The 16731-nt window shown below is 35.0% G+C and overlaps 2 protein-coding genes across 9 annotated transcripts in view; one reads left to right on the top strand and one right to left on the bottom strand.

Moving 5' to 3' along the window:
* tenm1 (teneurin transmembrane protein 1) overlaps positions 1–16731 on the top strand; it is a 542101-nt gene that overhangs the window by 434884 nt on the left and 90486 nt on the right. For 5 of the 8 annotated variants that reach the window (XM_068221426.2, XM_009301393.5, XM_009301391.5 and 2 more), the window contains 3 exons: positions 7908–8093; positions 13626–13655; positions 13791–13937. In XM_068221426.2, the coding sequence (XP_068077527.1) occupies positions 7908–8093; positions 13626–13655; positions 13791–13937 (363 nt within the window). The remainder of the gene's footprint in view (positions 1–7907; positions 8094–13625; positions 13656–13790; positions 13938–16731) is intronic. The other 3 variants (XM_073952089.1, XM_009301392.5, XM_073952090.1) reach the window with 1 other exon arrangement.
* LOC141385799 (uncharacterized) overlaps positions 1–16731 on the bottom strand; it is a 460928-nt gene that overhangs the window by 361444 nt on the left and 82753 nt on the right. The window lies entirely within an intron of this gene.

Here is a 16731-nt window from a genome sequence, read left to right as displayed (position 1 = left end):
CGCAGCTAAACAGATGTGTTTTATGACTTGATTTGAATGTGCCTAATGCTGGAGCACATCTGATCATTTCTGGAAGCTGATTCCAGCAGTGGGAGACATAATAGCTAAAGGCAAGGACTGAAAGAGCTGTAATGGCTGTAAAAGATGAAGGAGACATCCAAAACCTGCAGTGTTGGTAGTCCTCTAGGAACGTGGTTGAGAAGCACTGCTTTGGATTATCTACATTTTTTTTAAGTAATCTTTTGTTTATTTTTTTATTGGATTTTTTTATTTGCAAATACTGCAGATGAATATCAAATACAGAGCATTAAAATAAAAGTGAAACAATACAAAGCAAATTAATACAATAAATAAATAACCTCATATAAATTATATACCTCATAAAAATTATAATATACCAAACCAAAACACATAAAAAAATTGTGAAAAGAGGGTGGGGGGGTTGCCAATTTTTTGTCTCGTTACAAAATGAGACATAATAAGACACGTTCCCCATGTATAAAAATAAATTTCCATCCTTCCATGTAAATCAGAAAGATTTCAAAAGCTGCCACTCGTCCTAACTCTGAGATCCACTGAAAGATTGGAGGTCTACTGGAAGATTTTTAGTTTTGACAATCACCCGTCTGCCTAGCATGATACAGCTCTGTATCCACTGTGATTCAGCTTTATTTATGTGGACTATTATATATATATATATATATATATATATATATATATATATATATATATATATATATATATATATATATATATAAATATATATATATATATATATATATATATATATATATATATATATATATATATATATATATATATATATATATATATATATATATAAATATATATATATATATATAGTATAGTAAAGTGCTAAATGTAATCTTTAAAGTATATTTGATGAAAAAAAATGTAAAATAATAATTCCTTAAATTTATATAGCTTATTTCTGGACAATCAAAGAGATTAAATGGTTAGGGAGCCACGATGGACAGAGACCAGTGGGCAAATTTGGCCAGGTTGCCAGGGTTAAAGCTTTACTCTTTACTCTTGTTTTTTTTTTTTTTTTAAAGGACAGCTTGGGATTTTTAACAACCACAGAGAGTCAGGACCTCGGTTTAATGGCTCATCCGAAAGTCAGCGGTCACTGAGCAGTATAGAGTCCCCATCAATATACTGGGGCATTAGGACCCACAGAGATCGCAGGTGGAACACCTCTTGCTGGTCTCACTAACACCATTTCTAGCAGCAACCTAGTTTTCCCATGTGGTTTCCCAACCAGGTACTGACTAGGCACAGCGCTGCTTAGCTTCAGTGGGCGACCATGTGAAAATTGCAGAGAGCTAGCTGTTTTAAGTAAAATAAATCTTATCTTCAGCAAGTTGAATAGCTGCAAATGTACGTACTCATTTTGCGATGCCTAATTACTCTAACTTTTAAAATGATATTGTATTGTTCTAAATTGATTTTGACAAAATAGTTGTTGTTTTTTTGCTAACAAAACCTGCATAAACACAAAGTGCACATCTGCTCATCGTATCATTTGTAATTCCAGTCTTTAAAGTGCTTTTTCATCATTTGGTTATGCATCTCTCACTCTGAAGTTTCTGATTTTAGTTTTATTTAATTACCATTGACCCCCAAAAGTCCAAATCCAGTTCTCCTCCTTTCTGACAAAGTAAAGTAAGGGTGTCTGTACTGGAATATGGATCGTCTCTTAATTGTAATCTGATATATATTTCAAACTGGGAATGTACTTTCTTTAATAGAGAGAAAACGAATTGGTTCTTATTGTCTGATTGATTGCGCTTCTCGTAAATGAAACCTGCTGGACTGTAGAAGTTGCTTGTGTTTTACAGATGGAGGGAGAGGACTGCAGTTAAATGTGAGATATATACCAGGCACTTTCCATGAATACGAAACACTTTGGTATCTCATTACTGGTTTAAAAGCTTTAGATGCCCAAATCCCATATTTTTTGTTGTGAGAACTATTAGTATGTCAGGTAGGGTGTTATCTAACATAAAGTTAACCTAGCATGAAGAGTAGCTGGTTGTAAACATGCTAAATGTGAAGATTTTAGTGTGTCCCACCTCTATGGGCTTCACATTTATAGCAATATCAAATAATTAAATCATACAGTGTCATAATTTTGACTTTTATTATTGTTATTATTATTAGAAAGGGGCCCTGTACTGATTTTTACAGTGTTGGGATGTTGTTTGAGTGTAAAATAGAAAAATCTTAGTTTAAAAGCATACATTCTACTTTTAAGACAGGTAACAGTTTCTGAACTTCCATGAAAGGAAATGTAGATTTCTTATGGGAATGTACTTTACTGGAGTGTGTTTCTCAAACAACGAAATAACATGTGGCTGAACTATCATAGTGCATTGCATCGTTTGGGAACAGAGCAGTGTAGTGACAAATGTTTCCCAAAACTTTAGTTGCTTTGTTGCAGATCCATCGGTTACAACACGTCATTTATAACGTAAAATGATGCTCTAAATGGGGTGAAGTAACAACTTCTTTAGAGGAAAAAAAAAAAATTGTGTACATTATATTGTCTTACATGCACATACATTAAAAAAAATAATAAAAATCAATATTAGTTTCAGTAAAAACATGCACTGGTTTTCCATATTAATTGAAATGTATATAAACGACACAGGGCCTATGTTTCCTTTACAAATATTATTGACAATATTCCATATTTTATTCTAAAACATAAAACTATTTAGCTGACACATATTCTAATCTCATAAATAACTCCTTAATGGTTGTAGTTAACACTAGGCTATTTGTTAAAAAAAGAAGAAAAATCTACATAATGATAATAATAATAATAATAACAACAACAATTACTATTATTATTATTATTATTATTATTATTATTAAGTAGGATATTGTTTATTTTATTATTATTATTATTATTATTATTATTATTATTATTATTATTATTATTATTATTTAAAGTCTACTTTTACAATTTGACACATTTAAACCACTGCAGAAATGTTCTAACCAACAGGTCCATGTCATATACAGTACAGTACAGATACACTACTATAAATTAAAATGATTAACTTATGTTATATATTTTTGTTTTCACAAGCTTTGAAGACATAATGTAAATTCCGCTTTTGATCTTTCAGCCACACATAAATGTTTTCAAAGTGCACAATGAAGGAAGCGCAATTGTCAATATGAAGATCATTAAAACTGAACTGTAAAAGAATACTTTGTAAGCAAATTACACCTAAGGAGTTGACTTTAATGTTTTCTTTTTTAAATCCATCAAAGTTTAAATGTTGGAACATTCTACATGAATAGGGCATAGGAGAGATAACTGGGAATAGAACTCAATCATGTTTCTAACTAGAGCACTAGGGGTGTAGTTGCAAGTTTACAAGTTTACAAGTTTGCAAAGCAGTTTGTGAATGTTCATTTGAAACGATGGCTTTGGGAAACACCAAATCAATGAACTATGTTTGTATGGTTGAACCTGTGACCTTAGTTGGCTAATGATGGTTTTGGCAAACACATTCCAGCATGGCATGCTGTAAATCTGTGAAATAGCCAAAACTTCACAGACACATTATTTGGTCACCTGGGACATGCATAAAAGTTTGTTTAAAAAAATATATATATTAATCAAGCACCTTAATAGGATCTATTGTAACTTTTTGTAACAAACTAAATCTCATATTCCATTTTTAGTGTCACCATTGCCATTTTATCATGTTAAGTGCATGATAGGACGTATAAGCATGTTTACTTAATATTTTTGGTAGTAAATAAACATAAATACCTCATCTAAACAACTTTAATGGAATGTACCACCGGTTTTAACATTTCCTGGTTAACCATGATGATATTAAATAAAAGCTCTCTTTTATTGCTGAGAGATTGCTTTTCTCCAAGATCAGCAGGATTTTGTCTCGTTGCCTTTTGGCCACTGGCTAGAAAATGAGAGCATTTATTAAATATTATATTATCAAAATGCAATATTTATCAAAATGCATGAATTTTACAGCACGAAACTCCCCATTTCCATGGCAGAGCAGTTAAATTGATAATGCGCGTATTAATAAACATTCGGGTTTAATGTCGTTTCAGTCATTTCCAGACATTTATATCTTGCGTATGATTGAGAAGAAGAACTCTCGTCCGACGTGCTTTATGGAACAGCAGGGATAATTTGTTTTGAACGGTATGAGACGTAGAGGGTGATAGAAGTGAGAAAGACAGAGGAGAGGCTGTCCAAACTCGACGCTCAGTGCTGCAGTTACAGCGGAGAAATGTGGCAGCTGATTTTAAGTGACTTTTAAGATATGAAAAACTGTCATCTCTGTTTGACCCGTCACGAATCCTGTAAGTGCGCATGAAGACAAAGTCATTTCGTCTGAGGGCCGGAGAGCAGACATATCGCATTGGTTCAGGAAAATTGTTTTTGTCATGAAACTCACCAAACTAAATTCTGTCTTGGATGCCGGACCACTGCAACTTTTGGACAGTTTAGGCTGGTGTGTGACAAATTGGGTTGTAGATGAAGAGATTGCTCCTCACAATTAAAGCTGTTCCCACTAATATTTATTGTTTTGATTAAGCTCTTTAAGGATATGCTTTTGAGTGTTTAGTTTAACCAACATATTTCATTAGTATAAGTCATTTTATTTAACAGTAATGGTATATTTCACAGTATAGTTATTTAAATAGCTATTTATTCTATTAAAATCAACAAAATGGGTTAATATAAGTAAACTTAAACACATCACAAGCGAAAAGGATTCCCCCTTTTTTTTGGACCTTGTTAAATATGATATGCATGCACAATATTGGATTTTTGGGATATTTTCAAACACTTTTGGCCGAACTAATGCTGCTGTCTTTCTGTTTTGTGTTTTTAAGAAGTGTTATTTTACAGGTTAGTTTTCAGAATCATGTATGATTTTTGTATTTAGCTTCTTGTTAGCTTCTTACAATTAATAAAATTCAGACTTGTGATTTTATGACCCTAGTTAATGCTTTGCTTCTAGATATAACAATATTATTTTTATTACCCTTTGCCCCTTTTTTATTACCCCTTTATTATTTTACCCTTTTTTGCCCTTATAATATTTTTATTAATATTATTAATATTACCCTTTGCAAAGGGTACCTAGCACGACAAAAGGGTACCAAAAGGCGGAGATAGAAGCACAGCTGAATGCTATTGGTTTACAGAGATAGGTCACTCGCTCGTAGACAAACAGGAGAATAAAAAACAAAGGAACCGCCATTTTTAAAAACACAGCCGAGACATTAAACATTATAATATATACATATAATAATGTATATACAATAATGTTTAATAAACAAACCTTGTTGTCTTCTTGATGAAGTCACAAAGCCAAGAAGAACAAAATCTTCTGTGTCCTGTTTTTGTCTTACGAGCCCGTCTAAAAGTGCGAGCGGTTTCACTTCTCCAGAGAGCTCACCGCGCAACTGTATATTCTGTATGGAAATAACAAACTTCTTGAGCTGATGATAATAATATACGCTTGATTATTGAAGTGCATCAGACATCCGATCCTTTCAGAAACAGACAAAAGCGAGAATAAAGCACAAAAAAAACAAAAACAAAAAAACAAAGGAGAAGCAGCAAAGGAGCAAATGATTTTTTCAGCAACCTAAAACATGAACTATTGGTGCTATTTTGGCAGTGGAAACGCAAACCTGTTAGCCTGATAAAGGTTACCTGTACGGACCCGTACCTTACTGTATCACTCAGTGGAAACGGGCCATAAAACAGCAATCCCATTATGAAATTCTCATTGGGCAGGCACTAGAACCCAGCGGGAGGCTGCTTGGGATTAATATTAAAGTTTGTTTGGTGTCACAGTCAACAAGTCAATTCTTTTTTCTTATATTCTGACCAACATATAAAACAAGGCTCAACATTTTATGACAAAAACCAAGTTATTTTTAAATTGTACATAAATTTGCCTAGTCTAAGGTTTACAGCACCTCATCATTGATGTGAATCAGTTGTGTTACTAGATGGGCTTTAGTACCTGAAAGAGACTGTTAGCCAGCAGAGGCTATTCACCTTATTCTCAGCTGTCGAGCGGGCGCTGCCATTTGAATCTTTTTGTCTCGCGACTTCCGGTCACATTCACTTCCATTCATTTTTTGAGGTTAACAACTGCTCGTTACGCTGCTTGATGTTGCAATTTAATATTTTCTTATTATAATATGCAAACATGCAAACATTTGTTTGTTGAGCAAGTAGTTTGGCCATTTTCTGCCGTTTATTATTCCTAGTCATTTCTCCCATAGGCGACTGAATCGGAAGTTCTAAGACAATCGCGAAAACAGGCGCACTTCCGCATTTTAGAATAAGGTCAATAGCACTACACAAGTGACTGTTTACTTTTGGAGGGATAACCTGCATGGAGTTATCCTGTATTTACAATCAGTAACAGATAAAGTTCAGCTCAGATTGCTGACCTGACTTTAGTATGAGTGTTCAGTCAGCACTTCTCTCAGCAGTGTCTTGCTCACACACACAATGCAAAGGAGTAAGCCACGCCCACTTATTTACATGTCACATAGAGTAAAAAATCTATTATGGTTAACAATTTATTCTGCTTGAATGATATATGCGGTCATACCACTCTAGCACTTTGTGTGCCCATAATTTCCAAGTACTGCTCAGTTAATGAAGTGAATTTTGATGAGTACTGTAAGAACTCTGCCATCTAAAGCCTGGTGTGGCAACAAAACGGCATGGACCGCTTCGGTCAGCTTTCAAACCACCTTTTTTTTTTTTTTTTTTTTTTTGTGGTTTACCTAAAAAGTGAATGCAGAATAGACCAGAAAAAAAAAAACATGCAAACAAGCCACATCAGACCATAAAAAGACAGAATTCTGTTTTGTTTTTACAGACACAATGTTGCTTATTACAGCTCAATACAGACATCCAAAACAGATTGTCTTACAGCAGATCTTCATTTGTGTGTGTGTGTGTGTGATGAGGAATCCCTGCCTCTGATTTGACAACTTCACGAGTTTCCGGCTGCTAAAAATACCATCGGATGTACACACACACACACAACAAGCGCTTTTAGCCCAGCACACAGCAGTCTTTTTGATGTTTGGTAAATTCAGCTGCAAAATGTACATCATTAAAACAGATTTTGTTTTGTTTTGTATCCAGCTTCAATCTTAAATTAACAGTGTGGAGGCTCAACAAACTGGAAAATACATATTTCCTTTAAACCAAACTAAAGGGATTTCAATTAAATATTTGTATTAAATATCCATGCTGACATTACAAAACAGTTATAAACAATAAGAAATGTATCATATATAGTGCTTTCAACCAATGCGCTCAGCTTGTTTGCCATTCACCGGTCACTCCAATCAGAATGAGTGGGGAAAAGTGGCCAAACAAGCTTTCCCTACTGGAGGGATGAAACAAACCGTGACGACCGAGGGCAGCCATGCCACTGATAGAGGAAAAGAAGCTGGGGCTTCAAGCACAGATTGTGAACACACACCACTAAATTCCTCCATCCAATGCATAACCCCAGCAGGAAGAGAGCAGTCTCGTCATGGTACAGTGCCGCAACCAGCTGTGTATCAGCATGAACCACCAACAACACACAGAAAATCACCGCCACTCAGTTCAAAAATGCCCATATACTGCATGTTTGCTGCAAAATGGAGGAAAACAATGCATAAACTGCTTTTGACGTGCAGCAGCGCTACTTAGTAAACACACACTGATTCATGCATCCAGTCAGTATGAAATCTAAGACTTTGTTTGAAGGGAAACTTTTTGAGTGCACTTCTAAAGAGATGGTTTGATGATAGATGGCAATGAAAGGTAACAAAACTCTGTCATTTTTTTTTTTCAGAGGTTTGCCCTGTTCCTTGCAGTCCACATAGTGTGTGTGTTGCTGGGCGTTGTCAGTGCGAGGAAGGGTGGGAGGGAACCACTTGTGACAAACAGCCCTGCCATCCAATCTGTGAAGAGCATGGAGAATGCAGGGACGGGCAGTGTGTCTGTCAGCCTGGTTGGGAGGGAGAGCACTGCACTATTGGTAAGTTCTTATAAGTTAATGCACACTGACAATAAGACATTTGCATTAAATCAGCATACAACAATGATTTCTGACACGAGACTGCACTAATGACTCCTGAATATTCCAATAGTATTTGGATGAAGCCTTTATTATGCACTCAATACATACACAGTGCACTCAATGAAGCTAGTGACATCACTGTGATCATTGCATGCAGCTCAGATTGCAAGTGCACCAGGTCTTTGCCAGCATGTCCTGGAAAATTCGGAAAAGTCCCATTGACTTCCATTTGACTTTCCACCAGGCTGTCATACAGACTTACAGTTGAGCTCATTTAACTCAGACTACCAATCTGCCAATCACTGATGATCTTTCAGCCACACGCTAGCAACCACTTACAGCACCCTAGCAACTGTCCCATAGACATCCATCATAAAAAAAACTGCTATTGACTTTACATTGGACATACAAACAACATACTGATCATATTAGCAACATGGAAATTCATACTAAAAACATACTAGCAAAATGATAATTCATACAAAATTCATGTTAAAAACATGCTTGTTTATACCAAAAACATGCTAGCATCATGCTAATTATACTAGAACCATGCTAATAATATGCTAATTTATGCTAGCAACATGCTAGTTCATACTAGAACCATGCTAATTTATGTTTGCAACTGCCTTGCAACTACCCAAAGCACCTTAACAACTCCCTAGCAACAGCTTAGAACACCCTAGCAACCACCTTGCAACACCTTAGCTACAACCTAGCAATACCTTAGCAACCACCCTAGCAATGCCTTAGCAATCACCTAGTAACAGCTTAGCAACGATCTAGCAACACCTTAGCAACAACTTTGCAATGCCTTAGCAAACACCTAGCAACCACTCAGAACACCCTAGGAACCACCTAGCAACACCTTAGCAACAACCTAGAACACCTAAGCAACTGCTCAGCAACCACCTAGCAACACCTTAGCGACCTCCTAGCAACCATCTAGCAACACTTTAACGACCATCTAGCAATGCTATAGCAACCATCTAGCAATAGCTTAGAACACCCTAGCAACCACCTAGCAACACCTTTGCAAACGACTAGCAACAGCTTAGAACACCATTGCAACCACCTAGCAACACCTTAGCAACGATCTCGCAACACCTTTGCAACCACATAGCAATGCTTTAGCAACCACCTAGCAACACCTTAGCAACAATCTAGAACACCTAAGCAACGTACTCAGTAACTGCCTAGCAACACCTTAGCAACCATCTAGTAACACCTTAGCAATTGCCCAAAAACACCTTACCAACCATGTAGCAACTTTTTAGCAACCGCTTAGCAACCACTCATAACACCCTAGCAACCACCTACCAACACCTTAGCAACCACATAGAACACCTTAGCAACCACTCAGAAAACCTTAGCAATGGCCTAGCAACATCTTAGAAACCACCTGGAGCACTCTAGCAATGCCTTAACAACCACTCAAAATACTAGCAACCACTTAGAATAACCAAACAACTGAGTAGCAATGCCTTGGCAACCACCTGACAACCACCCGGAACACTCTATCAACTGCCTTCCAAGAAACAATTCATGCTAGAAACATGCATACTAGAAACATATATGTAGTTATAACTGTTTCAAACCCATTCAATGATTTAAACTTTAAATCTATTTTAAACTTTTAGAATAGGCCTTTCTCAAGCCACAAAAAAACTCTGTCTACGAACGTTACTTTTCTAGTTGGATTATAAAGTACAAGTTCTGTGTAGGTCCTCGTTTAAGTGGAAGTCATATGAACTCAAACACAACTGTTTTCTTTATGCAAGAATTACTGGTATGTTGGAACAGGTGTACTGTTAATTTCTAGAAACTTCTCTGAGATGACGATGCAATTACATTCATCAACACACTGTAGCGCTCAGCTTTTATTGCTCATTTCAATCTCTATAATGTGATTTTAATGTCAGGAATGATTGCAAAAGTTGGCACTTCTAAGAAGTTGGCTCAGAAATGCTGTGGCATGAGTTCTGTTTTGTATTTAGAACATGACTGTTTATGACTATGACAAGAAAGAGTGCTGTTTTTATCAGAGCAAATCAAATATGACTAACAAAATAAATATTAAAATACATTTTAGACAGAACTTTGTCAGTGTTTCTACCTTGCACTTTCATAAATGATAGTACATAAGGTATCATGGGTTTAGTTTCTTTGCAAAAGGTATGCATTTGAGTCAATACTGATACCTAAAAGGTAAATATTAGTACCTAAACTGAACAATAGTATACTTTTTGAAAATTGAAGGCAATAATAAGTAACATTGTACTAATATGGACCCTTTAGGCACAAGCATGTACCTTGTGACCGCTTGTGTTGCTTTTTTTTCTGATGGTGTATTTTGATAATGAAATTAAGCTGCTAAACCGTTTCCCAATAAAATCACACAGCAGTGTTTCATGACTACATTTTTAAATGACCCTGATCAGTCAATGAGCCATTCATGGAAACTGCTACTTTCTTAACTCCTGAATGAATCAGCCACTTTGAATGAATCACCTGAATGAATCATTACGTGAATAAATCATTCAGATCTACACCAACTTCTGGCAATATTATTTTTTCCATTTAAATCTTAGCATAATTTTCCTCAAGATTTCATATTTAAAACATTGGTATCATAACCTTATTCGCACAATTCCCATTGCAAAGTAAATCCATTTATACCACCTCATTAAACTGTCAGTGTGAATGCATCTAGATGTCACTTTAAATGCAGATTTGATGTCATTCTGTAGTGCTAAGATGGATTTTGTTTACACAGATTTAATTGGATTTTTACAACAGCTAGTTATTCATTCTCATTAATAAAGTATTCAGAGGAAATCTGGTCGGTCTCATTTACATCTATTTATGAAAATTTGGTAGATTTGAATTATGAATGAATGCAATACAAGGTGTTGTAGAACTACAACACAGAATCAAAATATCAACAGAAAGAACAAAATATGATTTCACAATCAATCTGTGACACTTGTCCACTATAAATGCAAGGGATGTGCCACTTTTGATTTATTTTTTATTTTGTTATTCATTTGAAGACTAAATTCTAATGTTTTAATCACATTAAAGAGATGAACATGAGAATTTACTCAACTGATTCCAAATCTTTATGAGTTTGTTTCTTCTGTTGAACACAAAAGAAAACATTTTGTCTTTCAGCAGTGACATCTGCATTACACTGAACTAAACTATGACAAATGAACTAAAGTTTTATTTACTAGAACTTCACCTATGTTCAGCTGCTTTGACACAAACTATGCTATAAAAAGGGCTTTATAAATTAAGATTAATTGAATGGAATTTTACAAATCCTGTAACCATTGTTGTCCATAGTAGGACAAGCAAATACTATAAAAGTCAATGGTTATAGGTTTCCAGTTTTGATCTCCTATGTGTTTAAATTTTAAGTTTGCAAACTCGCAGAAAAAAGGTTCACAGTGGTACAAAAATGTTCCCTAAGAAACAGTTTTGTACATCTGTAAATATTGTACCTTATATAGTACAGAAAAGACCTCTTGTGATACTGTTCTGTACAGTACATTTTACGGTACAATTGAAATGAAGGTAGGCAATTATTCTCATAAAAAAGGTACATAAGTGTTGGACAACTCTATATTTATTACAATATCTATGAAAATAAATATAACTGGAAATGCAAACATGATCTTATGAATAATTTCTGTATTAAAACCTGAATCATCATTAACAAGGATATGTTTATAGAAACTCCTAAACATTAATTATTAAATTCTATAATACTAAACAACTGGCAAAACATAAGATTATAGGTATTGTAAACTAAACATTTAAGTCATTTTTAATAATTGTTTGGTGAGCATACATTGATATCCACTATCAGTTTGCTTTCCACTACGGACATGAGCTGGCAAAAGTCCTGCATATGTGTTCATGCAGACATTTTAGTATTGTAAACGAATCGAATATTGTGCATATCTCATTACAATATTTTGCATAATTCTATTTCTATTTTTAAAAAAAATTAAATTGAGTAAATTAACTTAAAAAAAATTACAAAGATATTGTGTGAAAACTGAAGAAAAAATCTTTTATATTGGACATGGGAGAATGTGTTTCATTTTCGTGAAAAGTGTTGTGAAATGTTTAGCAAAAAAAGATTATTGTTGATTAATGTTAAAGTATTTTTATTTTTTATTGTGAAAATGTGTATTTACACAACATAAACTTTTTTGGTAAACTTAAACATTGTTTAATAAATGTATTTGATAAAATACATATAAATTATTTACTGAAAACAAATCAACACATTTTGGATGAAGCAAAATGCCTTTTAATAGTTCTTGAAGGAATACATTTGACACTGTTAAGGTACAAAGTGTCTTGTCACTGCAGTGGTACCTTCATGGATCAGATTTGTACCTTTGATGAAGGTGCAATATTGTATCTGCAGGATTTAAAAACCAAAGGTACATTTTGGTTTCCCATGATACAAATGATGTCCTTAAACGTACAAACTGCAATTGTACAAATGTGTATTTTTTGTCTTAAGGTACAATTCTGTCCCACGAAAATTTACTGCCAGAGTGACAAGGGTTTATACCTTCTTTGGTACAACATTGTACCATTTATTCTGAGAGTGTATAATAACTTTAAGCAATTTTTTTAAACAGTATATTAATATTTATGTTTTAACAGCTAAATTAAATTTAGCAGTATAACCAAAATAGTTTAAACCCTGAAATTTGATGTGTAGTGTTTTATTTTTTTTTCAACACTAATAAGAACTTAAATCGAAATCTGCTGTATTTATGTGAATCTGAAAATGTGTGTCAAATTGTGTTTGTGTTTTCCTGTGCTTTTGTGTGCTGTTCTTCATGTGAATAGGCCCTTAACAACCTTTTTTTTAGTAACATCTCATCTCAATCTTGATATTTACCCGACATTTTGCCAAACCTTTGACAGCGGGGTGTCACATTTGATTAACACGTTAGCATAAAAAAGGCAATCTTCGTTCTGACTGGCAGTTGTTTGAAATCATGCTCCAGACACTTTGTAAATATCATTTCCTGATGAGCATTTGCCTTTTCAACCATTTTTCAGCCTTAATTTGACAGGGATCATGCATTTTTTATGAAACATGTAAATCAACTGACAGTGAACCAAGATAGAGCTGTGTTTTTGCCTTGTTAGATGATCTACTGTATAAACCAAACAGTCTGTCTTCCTCCCCGTCTGTCTTTTTTTCCCTCTCTGTCTTCCTCTTTTTCATTCTTTTCCTCTCCCTCGGAGCCACGGCGCTTTCCTTTAATTGTGGCGCTCATGATGAGAACAGTCTGTGAAGCTCAGGGGACAAATATACGCTTAAGGCAGTAAACGACAGGGACACTTTAAAAAAAAACACCAGTGCACATTCACACACAGAGCTCCTCTGAAGTATGTCTCCAATGTAATTTCTCCTCTTTATTCTCTCCATCTTTCATTTTGTAACTCTTTCAGCCGCACATTACCTGGATCTGTTTGATAAAGGTAAGTGTGTGCGCGTTAGAGTGAATGAAGAAATGAATAGATGTCTTTGTGATGTCTTTTATGTGAACAGCTTTATTCCGAGTCTGAAGAAGTAATGACATGATTAATGGTATTTTGTCGTTTTTCCTCCCCCAGATGCCTGCCCAGGGTTGTGTAACGGTAATGGACGCTGCACGCTGGAGCAGAGCGGTTGGCATTGTGTGTGCCAGTCTGGATGGAGCGGGCCGGGCTGTAACGTCGTCATGGAAACCGAGTGCAATGACAGTAAAGATAATGACAGCGGTAAAGAACTCTATAGGAGATGAGCTGTGTGAATGAATGAAGCTTTAGGTTAACTCTTACAAAGAAACTGTTCATACATGACCATTCAAAGAGGGTTTTTAGAGAAATGATTATGTATTTATTCAGCAAGGATTCTGTGAATTAAACAGAAGTGACAGTAAAGACTTTTATAATATTAGAAAAGATTTCTATTGCAGATAAAAACTCTTCTTTAGAGCTTCTGAACCATTTTACAAATATATGAGAGTTTTCAAAAGAAAATTCATCAGCACAACTGTTTTCAATGTTAATGATTATAATAAGAACTGTGCATATAACAATCATTTCTGCATGATCATGCGCCACAGGACACTGTAGTAATGGCTGCTGACAATGTACCAAGAATAATGTAGATTTTAAAATATTAAAATAGAAATAGTTCATTTAAGTTGTGTTACAGTTTCACAAAATAACTGCCTTTATTAGTGTAAGAGAAAACTCTGAAAAATCTTGCCTACCGCAAACATTTGAATGGTATTATAATTACTGTAACACAGGCTCATTGTGAATATGTAGCCCTGAATACGTTTCTGGAGAAAGTGAATTATGTAGAGAGGTTACACCAGTGTACCTTACCTCTATCTTACTTCCGTGTGGATGCCTTTTTTGCTGTCACCAGTTTGCCCTGTTGCACGTCACGAACAGTGCATTCGGAAAGTATTCATAGCACTTCACTTTTTCCACATTAATTCCAAAATGGATTAAATTAATTTATTTCAGAAACAGAATGTACCTGAGCTCAATTTAATGCTTCACGTCAACGGCTGTGAATACTTATGCACATGTGATTTTTCAGGTTTTTTATTTTTAACAAATTTGCAACAATTTCAAAAAATCTTTTTTTCACATTGTCATTATGGGGTATTGTTTGTAGAATTTTGAGGAAATAAATTAATTTATTCCATTTTGGAATAAGACTGTAATATGAAAAAATGTGGAAAAAAATGAAGCGCTATGAATACTTTCCAGATGCACTGTACGTCGAAGGTTTTAAGACTTAGAGGGGTGACGACATAGTTCGGTTCCGATGAGGAACTGTTCCAGAAAGCAGGTAGAACAAATGGCAAAAAAAAAATAAACAAGTAAATAACAGCGTGATAACATGGTAACATGTGAAAACGTGGTAAAAATCAGGCGACTATTAGGGCTTTTCTTTCTTTTTTTTCTTTTTTTTTTTTGATTGCTTTAGAAAACACTGTTCGTTGGGTTAAGACAGGGGTCGGCAACCCAAAATGTTGAAAGAGCCATATTGGACCAAAAAAACAAAAACAAATATGTCTGGAGCCGCAAAAAATTAAAAGCCTTATATAAGCCTTATAATGATGGCAACACATGCTGTATGTATTTATATTAGCTATATTAGGCTACTATAAAAATGACTTTGCTGGCTACAAATACATACTGAGCCTTCATGATTAAATGTTCATTTCCCTGCAGTGCATCCTGTAGAGAATGACGCGCCACGTGACTACTCTGTTGTACAATGCCGTCTCAAGTTTAACTTAATTACAGTATATTAATGAATTATGTTTAATGTTCAAGTTTAACTTCATTACAATATTAATGAATTGTTTAATGATCAAGTTTAACTTCATTACAATATTAATGCATTATGTTTAATTATCAAGATTAACTTCATTACAATATTAATGAATTATGTTTAATGATCAAGTTTAACTTCATTACAATATTATTGCATTATGTTTTGCTTGGATGAAATTAAAGAAATGCAATAAAGAAATCAGATTTTTTTATGTTTTTTTATTTTTATTTTCAGGATTCCAAAAAACAACATCAAAATTAACGTGCAACGTGCCCCTTATCTGTGCAACAAACAGTGCAATAAAGTCAAAGTCAAAGTCAGCTTTATTGTCAATTCAGCCACATGTACAAGACATACAGAGAATCGAAATTGCGTTACTCTCAGACCCAAGGTGCTTAACATTAATATAAAATATATATATAAAACGCAGTCTGCCATTTCCATTTCAAGATCAGCTCGAGTCATTCCTGGGAATGTGCTCAACCAACACAATCTCACAGCAATTCGTAACTTTTTCATTTAGTGGCTAATTCGTATGAATTTGTACGATCTAATTCGTACAATTTAGTACGATTTGCTTTTCCCCCAATGACGGTTGGGGTTAGGGGTTTGCATATCAACGATCGCACCTTGTAAATAATTACCGTTGAGTGAGTGATCGGGGTGGGCTTCTTAGAATTCTCTCAGGGAGGGAAAATGAGAAAGCGTGCCCCGCTGTACATCTTTGGCAAAGACAGCTTGCGCTCCATGGCGCACCACACAGCCGCCGGTTTGTTTACAACAGCTACCTGCCTGGCATCCCGCCCTGCTGATAGAAACGTGTGTCGCAGGCTATGACGCAAATCTTCGTTGACAGAAATGTTGAAATTAAATATTCTACACACTTTTACAGCATTGGAAAACGTTAAGATTGTTTGTCCTCCTATAGAAACCGTATTAAAACAAAAAATATATTTTCCTCCCTCATCGTTTTCCATTTTCAAACATTTTTTGAAAAAGTTCCAGGGAGCCACTAGGGCAGCGCTAAAGAGCCGCATGCGGCTCTAGAGCCGCGGGTTGCCGACCCCTGGGTTAAGAGAAGGGGGTTGGGAGAGGGGATTAATCAGTCGGTCGGTCGGTTCCACAGTCAGCTGACAGTGGCCTCTGATGGATTTATGTGAGAACAGTAGGCGCGAATGGCACTCATGATGAGAGAAATAAAACTAAACTAAA

The sequence above is a fragment of the Danio rerio genome, chromosome 5 (genome assembly GCF_049306965.1).
Source record: "Danio rerio strain Tuebingen ecotype United States chromosome 5, GRCz12tu, whole genome shotgun sequence".
Taxonomy (NCBI): Eukaryota; Metazoa; Chordata; class Actinopteri; order Cypriniformes; family Danionidae; genus Danio; species Danio rerio.
Note: the sequence above shows the minus strand (reverse complement) of the source record. Positions and strands in the feature narration are given on the sequence as shown.